General features: G+C 43.7%; 1 protein-coding gene across 1 annotated transcript; it reads left to right on the top strand.

Moving 5' to 3' along the window:
• The first annotated feature begins 203 nt into the window (after positions 1-203).
• On the top strand, positions 204-16,735 carry DEGS2 (delta 4-desaturase, sphingolipid 2). Its single transcript, XM_086749233.1, has 3 exons — positions 204-285; positions 8,880-9,622; positions 16,592-16,735. Exons 1-3 carry the CDS (start codon positions 204-206, stop codon positions 16,733-16,735), a joined length of 969 nt encoding a protein of 322 aa, XP_086605359.1.
• The last annotated feature ends 3,507 nt before the right edge of the window (positions 16,736-20,242 follow it).

Raw genomic sequence — 20,242 nt, forward strand, 5'->3', positions numbered from 1 at the left:
CAGCCCTGAGGTCCCCCTGGCCCCTCTTCGAACACCCCGAGGGGCTCTGCAACCCCGCACACCCGAGCGCGGCCGCGCAGCCTCTCCGCGCTCCCCCCGCAGGGGAGAGGCGGAGGCGGGAGCGGGAGGCGGGCGGAGCCGCCCCTCCGCCGGGTGCGGGGCTATAAGGGCAGCGCGGAGCGGCGTGGAGCGGAGCGGGAGCTATGGGGAACCGGGTGACCCGGCGGGACTTCGAGTGGGTGTACACGGAGCAGCCCCACACGCAGCGTAGGAGGGAGATCCTTGGTACGTCGAGGGAGATCGGGAGTGGCCGCGGTCGGGCCAGGCACCCCCGGGCGGGTCCGCCGGTGTCCAGGGTGGGAGTGGCTCGGGGCACTGGCCGGGCTGCGGGGAGCGGAGGCTGCAGCCCGGTGGGCTTGGAGGAGTGCTTTCCCCGGGGTGGGGAGCGGGGAGCGCTCTCCCAAACGCTCTCGGTAGAGGCTGAGCGGAGCCCGGCGGCACCGAGCAGGGTTACACGAGCAGCGGAGCTGCCGCTGGCGGAGTGACATTGCCGGGCGACCAACCGCACCTGCGGCGGGGGCTGCTCCGGCGACCGCGGCCCCGGGCCGGCGGGAGGTCCCGCGATGGGCGGCCGCGCTCCCGGAGCGGGGAGCTGGGAGCCTCCTGCTGCCGGGTGTTCCCGGTGTCTTGGTAGCGCCATAAAATAAATCAGGATGTGGCGAGTGTTTGCCCGAGGACGGCAGAAAGTCCCCTCCGCTTCTCAGGGACAAGGTGCGCTCCCGCATTTTCGTGTTGTGCGGGCAGCGTTGAACTGCCTACGCGAGTATGTGGGATCAGGAGCTTTATTTTTTGTTTGGTTTTTTTTTTTTTTTGTTTAGAGGTTTGGGCTTTCTCGAAGGTAATTTCTGAGAAGAACTAATAATTCAGAGTTGTTGCAGAATACTGTTGTGTATGTCCAGAAAATAGCTTTAATAACATCTTATTAGTGAAGAAGATTTTTTTTTCCCCTGTTTTTATTTGCATTGTTTGGTTTCTTTTCCCTCCTCTCTAATGTGCACGATAAAGTTTTAAAATATCTTTTATAAAGGAAGGCACTGGGACTTGTGACTGAGCTGCTGCGATAGTTAGGTGTAGTTTCTTAACTCCTCCACAATCTAATAGATTAATCCGGGATTAATCTAAATTACAGAAACATTTCAGGTATAGTTGTGGTGATGGAATATCCTGGTCCAGGTTTCAATTATATCCAGGAAAATAATAATAGTTTTACTATGTAATCATGATAGAGAGTCAAATTGTGTCATTATATAAAATTGTGCTTCTTGGAGTCATGCTACTCATCCTTTTAGCCGAGGGGACTGTGTTGTGATGAGTTGCAGGTAGAGTGTGTCTGGTGGGTCTCTCGCCTCGCTCATCTCTTGCTTTCCCAGCCTTGCTGTACAGAGTGGGGATTGCAAACTGCGATTAAATTGGATTGTAAGGAGGTGCTGGAGTCACTGGACTGCCTTACTTTGCCACAGCAAGCTCTCTTTTTAGGACCTTTCAACTGCATATTTGCAGAAGTTTTGCCCCCGTTCTCTTTGGGTTCAGAATGAGCATTTGGAATCAAGGTCTGTCATGCAGCTCCCTGTGTCCCAGCTGTGGGAACAGAAGGAAGGGCACAGCGAAATACAACATGGAAAGGGAGACGTGGAAGATGTAGGCAATTTGTGTCTGACAAGGCAGAATGGATCATGAGACTAGCATCATGGATACCAAGATGTGATCAAAAGCTATTGAAACTATCATGATATCCCATATGGTATTTGTATGATGATCATCACCATGTTATTCAAAGCCTGAGGCTCAGTGGATCCCTGGTATCTAGAGTCTCTACTTATCGAAGTGGCTAGTGTCTATTGAGGTGGAGTGCACTGTAAGAATCTTACATACATATAAATAAATATCTATAAATATCCACGTATTTTACGTTTTTGTATATAGCAATGCCTTGGGGACAGCATTCCATGCTGGTAAAGGAAGTATTTTCCTCCCAATAGGTTAATGATTTAGTTGCTAAGCACCGGAACTTGATTGTTTTCTGGTTAGGCTGCAGCTTTTTGAAATGTTGGTGTCTCTCAAGCATGGCTACTTGCATTTAAATGCAGATTGAAATTATCCATTAGGAAAAAAATACAGGCAAACTGACAAACACACAAGGCAGTTTCTTTCTATGTAAGTGGTGTTTCCTTGAGCTGTTGCCCCAGTATGTTTCTGTAGAGCAACTGAGAGATAATAATGGTCTGTCACCAAGTTGTATAACCTGACTTCAGAGTTAGTAGCCCGGGTGTCTGTAAGACTTTTGTAGTCGGTGACAATATGTCTACATGAGAACTCCATGAGTCCAATTCCCCTACCATGGGCAGGGACACCTTTCCACTAGCTCAGGTTGCTCAAAGCCCCATCCGGCCTGACCTTGAACACTTCCAGGGATGGGGCATCCACAACTTCTCTGGGCAACCTGTTCTAATTGAGCAGCAGAGCGATGAGCTGTGTATATCAACTGGGCTTTCTAGAAGCTAGCTTATGGCAGGACGCCCTTACACTAAATGAACCTGCTAGAGATGTGATTCCTAACAGCTATAATTATACTAGGACGTAGATCAACGAAGAGATGATACTCCCTCTTATCTCTTTGTAGTACCTTTCTCTTAGACTCTAGGTATTAAAATGTAGCTTGTGCTTGGTGCCAACTGCTTCTAAGTTACAGTGGAGACCTCTTGCCAAGCTGGCATTTCAACCCTGAACACGTTATTCACGCTTTTCAGTTTATGAGATTGAATTGTTTCATTGCTGTTCTCTCACCCTCTTGTTTATGAAAAGTCTGTTACTGTCTTGGGTCAGGACTGAGATTTGTGTAACACTGTGGCAAGGACTGGGCTAAAAACTAACCTGAGAAAGTATTTTTTTTTTTTTCTGGATGTCCTTAGGCTTGCTGCATAGTTATACGAATGCTGTTAGAAAGAGAGCATGTGACTGAGTAAAACATAGAGAGGATATCTACTTCTAGTAGAAGTAGGATTTCTACTTCTTTCTAGTGGCAGTACAGGTCTGCTGGATTAAAACGCTTGGAGAACTATGGTCTTACATAGTCGGAAGTGTTGGGTTTTTTTTGGTCTTGAGAGAAGATGAAAAAATCATTGCTCAGATGCTGGTAACACCATAAGCACACAATGAATGATCATTTCACCTGCAAACAGTTTTCCAAATGCAAGCAGTGAGCAATATATTGTGGCATGGAAAGAATGAGATCTTATTTGTGCTGTGGGTTGGATCTAACTTTATGAAATTGCTGTAGGTTGGTCAGAAAATGTCTTGCCTCACAGGACCCTTAGGGAAGCCCTTGTTTGCTGCTGAGGATGAATCAGTGTTGCTCAGGGTAGGCTAGGAGCACGTGAACATGATCTAACATCCAAGAATAATAATTATGTAATTGGTTCTTTGGCAAGTTATTTTGGAGTAAAGATGGTGCGAGTGTTTTACATGTGCTTTATCCTGTAGAAAGGCTGAGATGTTAGCCTATGGAGGGGAGGGTATAGAACAAAACAAAAAAAAAAGCCCAAATCCATTTTATTTTAGCATTTAGCGGATTTGACTGTAACAGCTTCCAGCTCTGCTCACTTATTTAGAGGTTAGTCTGCTATTTCTTACAGCTGACTCTCCTGTTGCCTCAGAAACCTCACATTTATGAAAGTTCTTACGAATTGTACCTAATGAAATGTGCAAGATGCATATCTCCATAGCTTAAATCAAAGCTCTGGATTACCTATGCTTCTGGAGAAGAAACTATGAGCCTGTTTCCCCTTTGTGCTGCGGTACGTGGGCATAGTGCTGCCACTGATGTGCCCGTTCTCTGATGAGCACATCCCGAAGAGCTTCTTTCTCAGTGTTTGTGCCAGCTCCCTGTGGGGATCAGCTATAAAGTAAATCGCATGAGTGGGAAGTCACTGGTTTAGGCGCTTTTAGTCTTCTGCTGAAAATGTATTAAGTGCAACTGAAGGCTTCAGCTTACTTCATGTTGCAAGTTTTTGTTTCAGAGGGAACTGGAAGCCCTCTTCCTAGCATCCCTACATCCCTTTACTCTCAATCAGCTCATAAGCAAGTGTAAACAAACAGGTCATAGCAGCTGGCGTAGTGTTGTACTGCCACCATCCATTGCCGTGGACACCAGCGAGGTGGAACTGCTGTGGTGCTTTGTCTCTGGGGGATGCTTCTGGGTACCCCAGCTTCCTTGGACTGGCCAGTGCAAAGCAATTTAGGAGCCTGTGGGTGGCAAGTACAAGATTAAGACCCTTGTCCTTGCACAGCAGGTAAATAAAACTTCAGTGTAATTAGTTGGGCAAAAAACGTTTCTCACTAGTTTGCATACTGGAGGGGGCAGGAGACTGCAAAGCCAGAGGCTCTTGTCATGCATGGTCTCTCCTCTGTGCGTGTCCTACCTGTGTCCTGGCTTGCACATGGTTTGAATTAAATACAATTCAAATGTGCTGTGCTGTTTTATGAGCACATTAATGAGCTGAGCTGCTAAAAGGCAAAACACTATCAGGTCAGCAAACTGACTTCTTTTGTTTTCTTTATTTTTTAAAATTTTTTTATATATATATATATATATATATATATTTTAAATACCAGCTCCAGCATAGGGCACAGGGTAGTACAGCTAACATCCTGTGCCTGCTGTCTCTTATTTGTTCTGGCAGGGACTCACAGTGGATAGAACATAGTCCAGGACAGCAGCATCACAGAGATTTCCCCTCCAACCCCTTCTCTTTAACAGGTCTTCTAAGAGTCTTGTACTGAGTAGTATCTCCACTTTGACTATACCTGTATGCAGCACTTGGGGTCAAAATAAAGGAAGATGAAGAAATTGAATTTCTTCTCTTATTACTACTAGCTTCTTGTGGATGTGGGCAGGGCTGCTGCTCCTGTAAACCTCCACCACCTCTGTGTTTGGGAACAGCTCCTGCTCTTGGCCACATCCAAATCCCATGTATACCAAAATGTGTAAGTGCTAAGTATGTGGTGTCACAGCAGTGAGAAATTGTGTCTGGTGCCATCATGAGGTCTAACTGCGTCTCTCCTGGGTAATCTCAGGAACATTGTCAGTGGGAACAGAGCATGAGTGAGGGTTCAGAACAAGATATTTGGAACACCAGGACCTAGCGACTGATGGCTTCTCCAGGAACAATTACTCCAGTTCTAACTGAGCATCACTGTAGGGCTGTGGTGAGTGCTCCTGGATCTCCAGAGGGGAGCACAAAGGAAAACAATGTGTAGTCAGAGTAATTTGTCAGTAGTGTTTCAGAGTAAGGCATGCCTCTAGAAAGGTGACTGGTGCTTACACACCACACCACAGTGGAGTGATCTCAGTGAAATGTTAACTCAGTAAATGAGTTGTTTCAGAATTGTGAACGCTTCTGAAAATGTACTTGCAGCATTTGTTCTCTCTTGACTGCTGTTCTTTCACCAACACTGTTGTACAAGTGGGAAATGCGGTCTTTCACCATTGTGGTGCAAATTTCAGCTGCTCTGAGGTTATGGTGTAGAGACTGTGGAGCTGGCTGGGCAGAATTATGAACTACATCTACCCACTGTCCTGAAGTGCCTGCACTGCTTTTGCAGTGTGCTGACCTTGGAGGCAGAAAAATCAGGCTTCTGCACTGTTGTACCTTTACACCAGTATCCCCACCCTCCGAATGGCAGCACAATGGCTCAGTCTGGACAACTAGAAGCAGTGCATGTGGATAAGCTAAATGGAAACAATTCAGGAAAGAGCAGCATGATGAAAATCTCTGTTCAGATGCCTCGTAGTGTGAAACTCTAGCAGTCTCGAGAGCAGAGAGTAGGTGTCTGTTTACTTCTCGAAGTGCAGTGTGTGGGAAATGAAGGTGGTCTTTATTGCATGGCTGCCGCATGTCTGATAGTCCTTTACAGCTCCTGGTTCAGCACTGTGTGGTAGCCCTGTCTCAGATTCTCTGTTGCCTTTGGGACGTGCAGATGGGCAATGTCTGGTTTGTGCAGAACCTACCGGCAGTTGTCACAGCAGCCTTACAGGGTTGTCCAGGTTTTTCAACTGTAAGCGCTCTATCTTGCCTTACTAGCATTCCTTCAGCTAACTGCAAGGCATGAACAGGGGGGAAAAGTGAGATACATATTTATGTTGTCATATCTTTGTGTCAGCATGTTATAAACTGCAGTCACCGGGATCACTTAGTCCGAGATTAAATGTGTTTCACTGAAAAGTGCTTGGCCTCAAGATTTGAAAGGGTCAGCATTCAACATTTTGCATGTGAAGGCTCCTGAACCTGAAGATCTCTAGCAGGCTCCACCACCAGCCGTGCTTGTAGCCTCCAGTGAGCCTGGCAGCCCCACCTGTCAGCCTCCCTGGGGTTTCTCCATGCCGTGGAAACAGGAACGGTTTATCAGTATTAATGATAAACAGACACAGTATTTTGGTTTAGCTAGTATGCAAAAATTTACTGTTGGAGAGGAGTTAATCGTGTGTTGAATTTAATATTAAAGCCCAGCAAGTTACTTAATAGCTGACACCTGCGATAAATGCAATCGACCTGCGTTGCTGCTTGCAGACACTGTTGCTGCTGGTTGGCAGTTACTGCTCTGAAACCTCTTAAATGTAATCTGCAACCCTTGTTGGCCACCACAAAAAGAAACCAATCAAAACCTTCCATTGTTCTCAAACTACTATATAAAGCATCTCTTAGTAATTTTTCCTTTTCATTAAAGCTTTTTTTTTTTTTTTCCCCTCAGTCAAACTGGCCTCAATTTGACCAGGCTGAAGAACAGATTTGCTTGGTTTACATTTCTTCATTTCTTCTGGTGACTGCAGTAACTTATCTCTACCAACTGCATGACTGAAAACTTGAGGTGGCTTGATTTATTAAAAGATTAATGGACAGATGCCCTTAGGCAGGACGTTAAGTTATATAAAATAGTATTTCTGTAACAGATTTTCTGACCAGGTCATTGTATCAGGTTATTCTTTACAGTGGATATCCCAGCACTTTGTGTAAAATTTTGGTACCTGTCTAAGTACCAGAGAACAATTTCTAGTATGTTAGCATTTCTAGTGTGAAAACTGTAATTTTAAAGACTATGAAAACAAGGACAAAACCAAAACGGCAAAACAAAAAACCCTGGGCTTTCCACAGATTTTTATCAAAAAGTTTGTCTGACTTTGGAAAGATGTGAACTTCTGCTAGAGCTTTCCTACCACTTAAAAAATCTCTTTGTTGCCTGAATACTACTCCTGGTGATTTTTGCCTCCTTGTCCTCACAAGAGGAAGAATTGAGACTATCTCTGTTCTCATAATTTTCCACAGCACTTGTCTAATCTGTATTGTTTCCAATCTCTCTCAAGCTGGGCTGAAGTTGGCCAACAGGCTCAAAAGTTGTTGGAATGGTTGCAGAGTCACCTGACCACATCAACATGACCACATCAACCTGCTTCCTTTAAGTAGCGCTTCATCTCTCTGAACTTCTGCAATCCTCTCAGGGTTCACTTCTATAAAAAACTTTGTGCCCTACACTCAGTACCTGCCACTACTTGCAAGGTCACATGAAGTTATGTGTATTGTCTCCAGCATTTGTTTATAGTATCTACAGCTGCATAGATGCAAATCATTATAATCTGATTTTATTGCATTGGTATCATACTGTGACAGTCAGATGATATTTACTTTTGTATTAATAAAATGGGCCTATCAGACTTACAGGGACACGCTGTGTAACCCCAGGGTTCAGAATGAGTGACTTGTCCTACAGTCTTATCTGTGTAAGCTGTAGTTATTGAGAAATGCAGAGTTTCAGTTAAAGGAGGGAGGCCAGTAGGTGGGTAAAAGCCATAAAACAGTGGAAGAATTCACCTGCAAGTTAATACTGGAAGGGAGAAGTGTGGGTTTGTAAAGAAGACACCTGAAGCAATGAACAATGCCTAGAAGATAAGCTGTACTTCTGCGTATTTTCTTTTCTTGAAAGGACAAATGAATGGCTCAGTAGAACCAAAGATCAGTAAGCTGGTCCTGGCCTGACACCAGTGAGACCTGGCAAGCCAAGCACACGTCTCTCTGATGCTGTATTGCAGTATTTGTGAGGACACATGAAGCTGTGGTGTGACCACCTATGTGACTTTCATGCCTGTTTTTGGTATGTGGCTTTAGAACAGGCTAATGAATGGGAACAGAGGAAAAATTTCTGTGTCTTACAAATTTCTGATAAAATTACTATCTTTCTTGTGATGTTACCATGTGCAAAGAGTCATACATGTTGTAAGCACTGGTGAACACTCAAATACTTAGGAATTTTTTTTTAATGCTACATTTGTCACCTAATCACAGAGCAAAACCTGGTGAGCCTGTTGCTCAGCCCTCTTTCCTCTGCTAGTATGGCTGAAGCAACAGTGTGAAGAGGGCTACAGAGAAGGCAGTTGTATCCCTTTTGTGGAAAATAGCACCTGGATTGGGCAAAATAAAAAGGGAAATTAAAAACTTGACAGAAGGTGCTTCTTGGAGCTTAAATCTGATGCATTTTGGCATACTAATACTCTTTGTTCTGAAGGCACATGATGCCATCAGGGTTAATTTTTTTTTTAATATGTCTGTATATATCTATATATATCAGTATCAATCACAATTGGGCATGATGCTGGAAGTGCGAAGCTTTACGTTAGTTAAGCTTTCACTGTAGTGGCAACCCTACTTTGGAATTGCCATTTTATAAAACTAGGGCCTCAAACATAGGGTGATTAAAAATAGAGTCCCAGTGGTGATTATGTTTACCTAACTGTGACCTAATGAGATTTTTCTCTGCATTTTTCCCTTTAGCAAAGTATCCAGAGATCAAGACTCTGATGGGACCAGATCCACATTTAAAATGGATCGTATCTGGAATGGTTTTCATGCAGTTTCTAGCATGCTATCTGGTGAAAGACTTATCTTGGAAATGGATATTCTTCTGGGCTTATGCTTTTGGGGGTTGCATCAACCATTCGCTGACGCTAGCCATTCACGATATTTCACACAATGTTGCTTTTGGGAACAAGCAGGCCAAGTGGAACCGATGGTTTGCAGTCTTTGCCAACTTGCCAATTGGCGTCCCTTATTCTGCTTCCTTCAAGAAATACCACATTGACCATCATCGGTACCTTGGTGGGGACAGCCTGGATGTGGACATTCCTACAGACTTTGAAGGCTGGTTCTTCTGTACACCGCTTCGGAAACTGCTTTGGCTTTTCCTCCAACCTCTGTTCTACAGTTTGAGACCACTGTATGTGAACCCCAAAGTAATTACGCAGATGGAAATTTTTAACGCCCTCGTCCAGTTTTCTGTAGACCTTATAATTTACTACCTTTGGGGGCTCAAACCTATTATTTACTTAATAGCAGGTACAATTCTTTGCATGGGTTTACATCCCATTTCTGGGCACTTCATTGCAGAACACTACATGTTCCTAAAAGGGTATGAGACATACTCTTATTATGGACCTCTGAACTGGCTCACCTTTAATGTAGGTTACCACATGGAGCACCATGACTTCCCCAGCATTCCTGGATGCAGATTGCCGATGGTAAGTACAGCATCAGCACAAATGAACTGGATTTTTATGGAAGTTGCTAAACTGACTCAAAGAAATCAGTCCAAATCATAGCAATGGATCAATTTTTAAAAGGAAAAAAAAATGGAAAAAAGAAAAAAACTTTTTGGATTTGTTTCTGGTGGGATATTTAGTTTATTTGATGGGAACACAAACATCTGAGCCTCAGAGGGCTCGAGGAATAATTTTTGCAATATAAAATCCTCAAAATTTCTCCATTTCCTTCCCTTAGCTACCAGATTTTGTCTCTTTGAAAGTTTAAAGGCTATCTAAAGGAGGCAGGTGGCTATTACTCCTTGAATTTTGTCTAATGATCAATCTGATAACTATATTGCTTGATTAACATCAAATAAAAGTCTTTCTGTGTTTGACATAAGTATTGGGGCATGCTCCAGCCTGACACAAATAGCACTAGAAAATAAAGCCCCACTCTTCATGACTTGTTTTAGTTTTGCTGCCCCACCTGCAGAAACTGAGGATGCCTGATCTGTCATGGGGAAAGTACTGTGGCTTTCCTCTTTTGAAAGTCAAGCTCCTTTTTGTTTACGTTTTATCAGTTGTGGGAATCAAATTTGAAAAGCCCAGGTGTCTAGGAATGGTTTTCAATCTCCCTCCAGGTATGTAGCTGCTCTTCCGGGTTTTAATACAAGAGTTCCTCAGCAGGTGCTCGCAGTGTTAGAGATATGTGACTTCAAAGCATTACTCCTACATACAAATCCTCTGGCACAGTCGGAAGAAAACATCTTCTGTCTCTGGTCTGATGCAAATTTGGGGGCTGCTACTACAATATCCTCATGAGGTGGAGGTAGAGCTGAGGACTCAGAGGTTCAGGAACTGAGACCTCCCCACTACGGTGTAACACGTATGACTTTTATGATGGTGTGTACAGGCAAACCCTGCTTTATGGATTAATGTTCTTCTTCACAGAAATGCTGTCTGAGAGGAGGTTCAAAACAAGAGGAGATTTTCTTGTGGTGCTGAAGAGCGTGGAGCTCCATAGGCTGCAGTTCTGTTTTAACAGACCTCCTTTACTGCTGGTGGTCTGTCCTGGAGAAGCTGGCCATTCCCGGTGGCATTCAGAGCAGCCGGTAAAGCAGCCCACGTTCACATGTGAAGTTCTCCTGTCAGGCACTCACATTGCTGAAACACCTGATAGCTCAGCTGGGAAGTACATGAGCTTAGCTTTAGTTTCAGATGTTCAAACTTGTTAGATAGGCTGAGATACTTAGATTACTGAAATGTAAATAGAAGAAGAGAAAGAGGTTAGCTCTGTATTTTACACAAGAGAGGTGAGTGGCTAATTGAACTTGCTGGGACTGTTGCTCCAGAGCTGATTGAGACCTCAAAAGCTCTTCCCCACCCACACCACAAATAGTTCAGCTCTCGAGGCTGTGCAGCAGCTGGAAGTGTCCGCCCTCCTGCGTAAAGAGGACAGAGTTACTATTTGAATTTCATAGGCTCATGTTGATGTGTTTCTAGCTCTCGGGCAACTAAGTCTTGCACTGCTGGTAGAGCAGATAATCATGCTTGTCAATCGTTGTTGCCTGACAGAAATAGACGGAAAACCTTGAGTCTTTGAGTGATCAATTACAAGTGAAAATCTCTTAGGAAGTGGAGATCCTTTGACAAAACAGTTACTGTAGGAAATCCTTAGTCCATTAAAACAAGTTGGTTATTCTTTTCTGCAAATGGAGAAGAAAAATTCTCTACTTCTTTGGTGGAAAGAAATAAAGGGAGAGCAAATCCTCTCTGGATAGCTTTAATGCTTAAACGTCATAACAGGTAGGCGTAGAAACCTCCCCTTGCTCTCCTCTGCTTAACCTGTCAGCAAATCCTCCACTCAGCAAAGGTCTAGTTTTTTCAAGTCTAGTCTCTTAAGCACTTTAACTTCTGATAGTTGAATTGTGTAATATGGATGACCTCTCTGTATAGCTATTTTTCCTTTTAATTATTGGCAAGTAGGAAGTGGAATAAAGATCTTTATTTGGTTCCTGCATGATTGAGAGCAGGGGAGAAACAGGATCAGAGAATAACTGGATCTTAGTCTTGGAAAGTAACTGGCTCTTCCACTTGCTTATCAGAAAAGTAAATTCAGCTTTGTCCTTTGTTACAGGTGTCTCGTTCAGAATGTTCTGAGTAATGTGTTTGCCACTGGAAAGACCTTTACCCTAGGAGTGTGACAGATTTGAAAGAGGAAGAATTAGGCTGTGCTGTAAGCTTACAGATATTAAAGAGGAGGGACATGAGTGTGCAGTTAGAACTTGTCCCACTAGTATAATGAGAGATTACACGACAGACCATGAAATTTAATATTATAATGAGGGACTTGCTCTAAAAAAAAAACCAACCCTATAGACTTAGGACTAGGATAGTCTTTACATGAAGCCTTATAACTATTAAATATTGCATTGTTCAGCAAATGAGCAAAAAGATCCATTCTTCGTTATCTGAAGGACTGAATATACTTAATGGAGAGAGAGGACAGGAGAAGGAGGAGGAACTTGGTACTCTTCCTACGAACTGAAATAAAAACTGCGGTGTTACCAGAGGCAAACTAGTTACTCATTAAGCTTGTGGGAAAAGGAAAAGACATGGTATGAAACCAGTTTTATTGACAGAGAAGACTGGAAAACATGGTAGATGTGCTGGTTTTGAATTGCAGATTTCGTTAACCCTTTGATGGCCAGGAGGGATAGCTTGAGTGCTCCCCCTCCAGGTCAAGGACTATGGAGGGAACTTTTGTAATATGCCTTCTAGCATTCTAAACATAATTTTTCAGCTTCTTGTCATAAGGATCTCTAGCTTCTGTATAGCCCCAGGACAAAGGGTGTATAACAAGCCATGGTGAAATATTAGGTTGCATTTAACTTTTTTGCCTATCAGATATAATGGAGTACGATAGGGTTCCTGTTGCTGTGTCCTACAAGCACAAAACCAGAAGCAAAATTTTGGTCTAAAAGATGTGGTTTCTTACCTGCCACCTTGATCCTACTTGAAGAAAAGCCTCAATATATCAGGTGCCAAGTGCCTAATAAGCTTCTTGCAGACTTTGTGGTCTCTTGTTATCCCTACATGATAACTTCCATTCACAAACTAGCAATGATTTAAGCCTTACAGTTGAGATCTGTAAGGAGGAAGGGAGGGAGAATCTGAAGCAAATGGACCATCTCCAATGCCATATGGAGAGCTTGAGGGGGAAGTCAGGAGCAGGATTTAGGAATACTTTGTCTCAGTGCCATCCTCTTTGAGATGATCTGTGATCTGGCTGCAGAACTTGCTACCTAGAAACTGCCATCCACAGGTTTTGCACTGCACCCGGAATACAACACGGATGGTGACTCTTTCAACATCGAACAAACTTAATAAGTGTAGTTTAATGTTGTATTTAAAAGGGAATCTGCATTAAAACCCAATTACTTTCTTTTCTCCTACTCCTCAGATTTTCTGGTAGGTAAGAACAAGATAATTTTGTTTTACATCTGGAGATGCTGAAAGAAATTACAATAGATGAGCTGGTTTTGTTGGGAAACTTTAGCATAGATCCATTGTAAAAGAGAAACCACTTTTAAAATTCTTTCCTGCCATATGGCAGCAAAATGGGGACATGGACCTAACAAACTTCCTTGTTTTTTTTTTCTGTAAGAAAGCCCTTCAGAAGTCCTCCCTTTAACTGCATTCATTAAATTTTCCCTTTTCCACATTCCTTTGTCACAAATATTTTATTGTAGTTTACCTTGTCCTCTCTGTTGTTTCTGTACATCTCATACAATTGTCCTGCCCAGAGCACAGGGACCTTGTCAGTGGTGCAAGTGCTGCCTGCCTTCCTGCACAAGGTCCTGCTGGGCACAAAGCCAAGCAGAGTGAAGAACTATTTGTGTAGGTGAGAGTCACTGTCCTGCAGCTGGTCTAGGGTAATGCACTCCAGTGCAAGCACCCAGTCATCTCTTGTGGTTTCCATACTGACCCTCTTGTTCAGAATGAGCTGCCACCATACTCTGCAGGAAGGTACTGAACAGATACACTTGGTGAACATGCAACTTCTCCATCACCTGATGTTTCAACTCTATAATACAACTGCAGAATATGTGTATAGAATACATTTAAGTGCAAATTTCCAGACCTGCATGTTTTGCCCACCTGAGCTCTTCAGCTCTATGGCTAGACTATACTGCTGCTCACGTTTGCTGAAAGTGCGGAAACCACTGGCTTGAACACAGACAGGCTGGTTTTTGGCCTCTTCACTGACCCATTTTTTTCCTACTTCATCACTGGGACAATTTTTAGTTAGCCTTTGGTGCTAGAGGGCAGAGCCACTCCTTGAGACATTGTTCCTGGGAACGAAATTGGTTTCTGTGACTCTCCAGCCCTCCACTTCCGTGTGCAAGGAGTAGTACAGGAAGACTTTCTGAAGCCCTCATAGTGGTCAGAGCCTAACATGACCAAGAGCTCTGCAGAATAATGTACTAGGTGAGAAAACATGTCTGGTTCAGACTGTTGTTCTGTGGGCAAGAAATATATGGAGCATCAGTAGAAGAGTGGAATAGTAGACTTGCCATATGAACTTAAGTAGTATAGATGAAGGCTGAATTACTGTTGCAAGTCAAAATTCAAGCAGAACTTCTAAAATGGAGGTAGGATGGAAGATCTGTAAGCAGCAGTGTGCTAGGGAATGACCACATTAGAGCTGAAGTGAAACTTTTAGGGTTGGATATCTGAGACTCCCTTTGTGTTTGCATAAGGCCTCATTAGTAGCTTTCATTCAAGGGAGTCAAGGTAGCTTACTGTCTGAATAGTCCTCCTCCCTCTTATCCTCTGGCTATTTCAGTTATCCAGCTGGGAAAAGGGAGGATACAAAACCCAGATTAAATTATTTCTGACTGTGGTTACAGAAGGAGCACAGGGAACTAAATCTGCATCTCCAGAGATCTTACTTGCTGCCTGGAGATCACCCTTCTTCCAGTCATTAACAAATATCTCTAAGGGGAAATGTTGATATTGTCTGGATCTCATTGAAAATGAATCACGTTTGAAGTACAGACCAACACTTTAAAGCAGGATATAGGGAATTATAAGGAAGTCAGAGGTATTAGTGGATTTAACGGATTTGCTGGGTGGGCTGTTCAGTGGATGAGGAATTGTTTAGATGGTTGAATCCAGAGGGTGGTGGTCAACGGCTCAATGTCCAGATGGAGGTTCATGACAAATTGTGTCCCTCAAGGGTCTATACTGGGACCAGTACTGTTTAATGTCTTCATCAATGACATAGACAGTGGGATTGAGTGCACCCTCGATGCAGGCTTATAAGAAACATGGCAATAGACTTTTTAGCAGGGCCTGTTGTGATAGGACAAGGGGTATTGTTTTTAAACCAAAAGAGGGTAGATTTAGACTAGATATAAGGAAAAAATATTTTACAATGAGGGTGGTGAAGCACTGGAACAGGTTGCCCAGAGAGGTGATGGATGCTCCATCCCTGGAAATGTTCAAGGCCAGGTTGGATGGGGCTCTGAGCAACCTGATCTGGTTGGAGATGTCCCTGCTCACTGCAAGGGGACTGGACTAGATGACCTTTAAAGGTCCATTCCAACCCAAACTATTCTATGATTCTATTCAATGAAAGGCAGAATACAATCAGACCCGAACTGAATCTTCCACCTCCAACACAGCACTGCCATGCCACGAGCACAAGGAGTGCATATGGACTGAGGTACGGAGGTAGAAGATCTTAGTGAAACTTGTACGTCACCCAGCTTATCTCAGAGGGAAGTGTCTGCTAGGAAGCTGAATTTATGAGGTAACTAGCAGTGAGCTGTACTAGCTTATAACTTAACATTTGTTGTGATTCTTATGTTTTCACAAACAGTCAAAATGCTTTGTTACGATTCCACCACTACACCTCGCATGCTGACGAGACCCTCCTCCCAGATGACAATTTCTGTATAATCCTTTTGCTCTTTCTGGAAGGCCATACTCTGCTCAGCACAGCTGGTTTTAAAATTCTGCAGGGTTTTTAAAGAGAGAAGTCATGCTGTCCAGCAAGACAAACTACTCTAGAATAAAGCTTTGTTTGTCTAGGGGGTGGAGCTGTAATAAAACCATGCCCAAGCAGTTTATTTGCAAGTGTTCAGTAGTTAACAGACTCTGCTGCTTCATAAGTGTATTCAAAAAGCAGAGCATCTAACTGTAGCAGGGACTACTGATAATTTATGAATCCTCGAAGTCCCCTGAACCTGCCAGGTTTGAAACCTCTTTGTCCTCTAGTTCTGGCTTTACTCCCACTACAAGCGCCAACGCCAAGGATGCTTAATGCTTCTCTGATGGTAGCAGTCTTAAGCCTTGGGGATTTGTAACAGAGACGAAATTTTATTAGACTCATAATCTAATAATGAATCTTGCAGCATTTTTAAACACCAGACTGAGGAGAATGGACTTCCCTGCAATTTCCTCTGCCTGCTGGAGGAACTCGTCTCTCAGATTTGCCTCACGGTAGCAGAATGGAGGAAAGAAAATGAAGTGTAGGCAAGGCTGTGTCTGGCACTTTCTCAATTAGTGTTTCTCTCCTACCCAGAACCCTCGGCAGACGAGTATTATGAGTGGTGAACAGGGCTTTAAATACAGTATGTTGGAGTCTTGGCGATTTATAAGGTGGATTAGTCATCTCATTGTGGAAATCCCTCCGCCTCCAAAATGAGAGAAAATAGTTCTGACTGAAGGCAGCAGTCCATCGTCTTTCAAATCCTGATATTGTGAGACAAAACTTACATCAGAAAGCTGCTAAGACGTATCTAAATGTATTTAAGTACATTTCATTTGGCTGAACTTCAGAAGCTCACAAGCAATAACAAGTAACTTCAGGTTATGGCTGTGCTATCAGATCTGAACGGGAAGACTGAAACACACCCGATACTGTGCAGCTAAATAACTCGTTCTCTCTCCTTGCAGGTGAAGAAGATCGCTGCAGAATATTATGATAACCTCCCACATCACCAGTCCTGGATTCGAGTTCTGTGGGACTTTGTTTTTGATGACACTATTGGTCCTTATTCAAGGGTTAAGAGACTATGCAAGCTGGCAAAAGAAAGCTAACGGACTGGCTCCGACTGCTGCATTGGTGGTTGGTTTGTTTGTTTGAATGACGTGAGTTTTCTGCAGAGGCAGAAGGATGTTTGTGTGTGTGTGTGCTGAAGTGGCATTGGTGTGTGCTCCTTATGGCAAGAGGATGAGTGTGAAAATGAAGCAATTGTGTGTACTATTTTAGACTACTGATACATTTTAATAAAGGATACTTGTGCATGTAACCCTGAGAAACTAGATTAGAGTGAGCTATGATTATGTGAACCTTTGGTCAAGGCTTAGAATAACTTCTGGGCCAAGTGTGCCCAAGTCTGAGTCCTGGTCTGGTCTGCAAGAGAGAATGCTCGGTGTGTGTTTGTGTGAGCACATGTGTGTGTGTAGTTTAGGACTGGTTTCTCTTCCTGCTAGATTGGATGTAGATGCTCTGTGTGCATATGATTCTGAAAGCAGGGAGGATTGGCACACAGTAGTAAATGACACTTTCTGGAGAACACAAGGGTGCCTTTAGCTAAAAGTCATGTCTAATCTAATATCTTACTTCTGACAATGGCTCCTAGCATTCCTATGCAATGGAATATGTGTATATTTTTGTACATTTGGATCATTATTTTAGTAGCTGCTGTTTAACTGTTATTCCAGGGCTTTGCCTAAACTTTTTCTGAACCTATCTCTATTCTTAGGATTTAATGCTCAGTGTAGCTAAGTGGCAGAGCTGAACTGTGGTGTGGATAAACCCTTCCTTTAGTCTTCCACTCGCTGCCTGATCAGCAGCATGGATGTGCCCCTAGAATAACTGAGTGATCCTTTCTCCCTCAGCTTTTCAACAGTATTCATAGCTTTGTGTTTCTCTTAGTTTTCTCCACTGTAAGTCTTTCTAGGGGTGGGAAGGTTCTAGCTTTAATTGCTGCTTACCAAGGTTGTTAATATTCCTGATCATCTTTCCTGGTCTTCTCTATATTATACCCCTTTCTGTGAATAGGAATTAGAAGTATGTGTCAGTGAAGACATCGAGACTTTATAGTGGTATTTATTGCTAACTGCTTTCAAAATAATTGTAACTTTTTCCCTCTGTCATTCGAGGGGCACTGACTTGACATTTGGGAAGCACGCAGTACTCCAGCTACATAAAAGCCATCACTGATGGTGTTAAGGAGATATACCTGGAAAATGGAGCTGGGATCATTTCTCTCGCTACATGTCTTCCTTTGTGCTATGGACATTAACCTTCATCTGTTATTTCTACTCACTGGAATAGTTAAATCTTCCTCCCTGTCCTCTCCAACTATAAACTCTTGGCTATCCTGAAAAATTCTGTTTAATCAAAAACCTCAATCACCACACCTTTCTCCAAGCAGAACAATATATTGTGAGTCAGGAGTTCAGATGCCATCTAATAACTTCCCTCCACCCTGGAGAGCTGACAACTTATTTCTGTCCTTACTAAGTGGTTAAAAGAGAGATTTATAAAGGTTCTTTTATACTCTAACCCTCTAACAGTTTGACTTTTTTGTTTTCTTTTGGAAATCCATGTCTGTAACAATGAAAAGGATTATTGTGCATTCTCATTGGTCCATCAATGTATGCTGTTAGACCTGGAAAGCTTGATTCCCTCAATAAACACAATTTGTTCCTTCCTCCTGGAGAAAGGACTGGATCCAGTGAGTCAGTCTGTCCATTCTCTAGTGTAACACACAAGGCAGCCGAGCTAGCCTGCTGCAATTTGGGTCCCTCCTCATCCATTTCCCCTTCCTCCATTTTTCCTATCCGTCTGATTTTGGCAGTTGGGTAAATACCCAGATTTGCTCAGCAGTGCAAGATAGAATCATAGAACAGTTTGGGGTAGAAGGGACCATAAAAGGCCATCCAGTCCAACCCCCCTGCAAGGAGCAGGGACATCTCCAACCAGATCAGGTTGGTCAGGGCCTCGTCCAACCTGGCCTTGAATATTTCCAGGGATGGGACATCTACCACCTCTCTGGGCAAGATCCTTTGTGATGCAGGGGCTGAATATCAGTTCATTCACAGATACTGTTTTGGTCCATGAGTTGTGCTTCTGGAAAAGAAGAGGAAGAATGAGGTTTCTTCTGATACTTCAGACTTCACTGGTTCTTCAGTGAAGAACATACTTAAGATGTTATGTCTTAATTATTGGAGCCCCTTTTCTCCCAAAGGAAGACGCTTTGGTGTGGGAACCTCCATTAACTTCTTTTTATAAGTGCTCATGTCAGGGAGCTTCAGTTTTTTATTAATTTACTTCAGTGCTGCTGGCACTCCATGGTCACATATTCAACTGCCCATGTCCTTAGAAAGCTGTTCCTCAATTCTCCTGTCCAACCTAGCAAGTTAATATAAAAACCATAATAAAGATTGTGCTATCTTCCTCAATCTGACTGTTGTCCTTCTCCTTTATAGAGACTGACCTTTCTATAGTTCCCTTACTCAGCTGCTCCATGATATAGTCACCTATGTCGTCTGTAGATTACTAGCCTAGCCTGACACAGAGGCTATGGTGTAAACACAGGGTAGCCAAAATTGGCAACCCCTTCTTATCCTGCCTCCCATCAATATTTCCATCACGGTCCTGGCTTGCTTTGTCCAGACAGCTCCATAGCCCTCCTGCTCTGCACTCGCCATCTCAGCAGGAATTTGAAGCGGCTGGAAGCCTGGTGCCTACGGGTGTGCGGTGCAAGCCGAGTTTCAGTGTCTGCAGGTGCTGCTGGAGGAGGCTGTGACACTGCCGTGCTGCTATCAGTAATGTTGGCAGAAGGGTGGTTTTTTTTTTCCTAAGCACAGGGCATGTGGGTCTGGATTAAAAGTGCATTAGGGCTATGTGTGGTTTTATTCTCTTTGCTTAAAAATTAATCCAGAGCTGCTTCATTGTGTGGCCACACGAATGCTCTGGCACAAGGAGATAGGAAGGATAAATAGCTGTGTGATAGGTTGGAGTTAATGCCCCTTTGATTGCTGCTGTGTACAATGCCTGTGGCGTGTTGCAGTGGCTCAACAAGCCCACCACGAAGGGACACCCTTCTCTACAGAGGCAACAGGCAAACTGAATTAGTGTCTGGGTGGGGGAAATCCACCGGCTGTGCCACTACTGCAAATAAGCCACTCTGTGCATCCCTGTTGCCGGAGCCGTAGGCTGGGAACCGGCAAAGCACCGGTGATGCCAGGACTGCTCCCCTGTCCCACCAACCAAGCTTCCCCTTCCACCCCCGCACACCTTGCTCCCACACCCTTCCCTGTGCAAACCTCAGCTCATTACATCTTAATTACAGGAGGCCTGCAAAGGTAGAAGAAGAAAGTAAGAAAACCTGATTTACAGCAGGTGGCTGATGTTAACAGAGGGGCACACCGTACCCAGGCTGCACACTTGGCCCGAATTACAACACGGTTATTACTGACCTTAGGCGTAATGCCACATTCCAGGGGAAAATGTGAACTGTGCCAGGCCCTAACTTCCTGAAGCTTAATTAAGATTATGGGAGAGTTTCACAGAAGGCCTGTGATCATCTGGGA

Source organism: Chlamydotis macqueenii, chromosome 5, assembly GCF_036417535.1.
Source record: "Chlamydotis macqueenii isolate bChlMac1 chromosome 5, bChlMac1.mat, whole genome shotgun sequence".
Lineage (NCBI taxonomy): Eukaryota > Metazoa > Chordata > Aves > Otidiformes > Otididae > Chlamydotis > Chlamydotis macqueenii.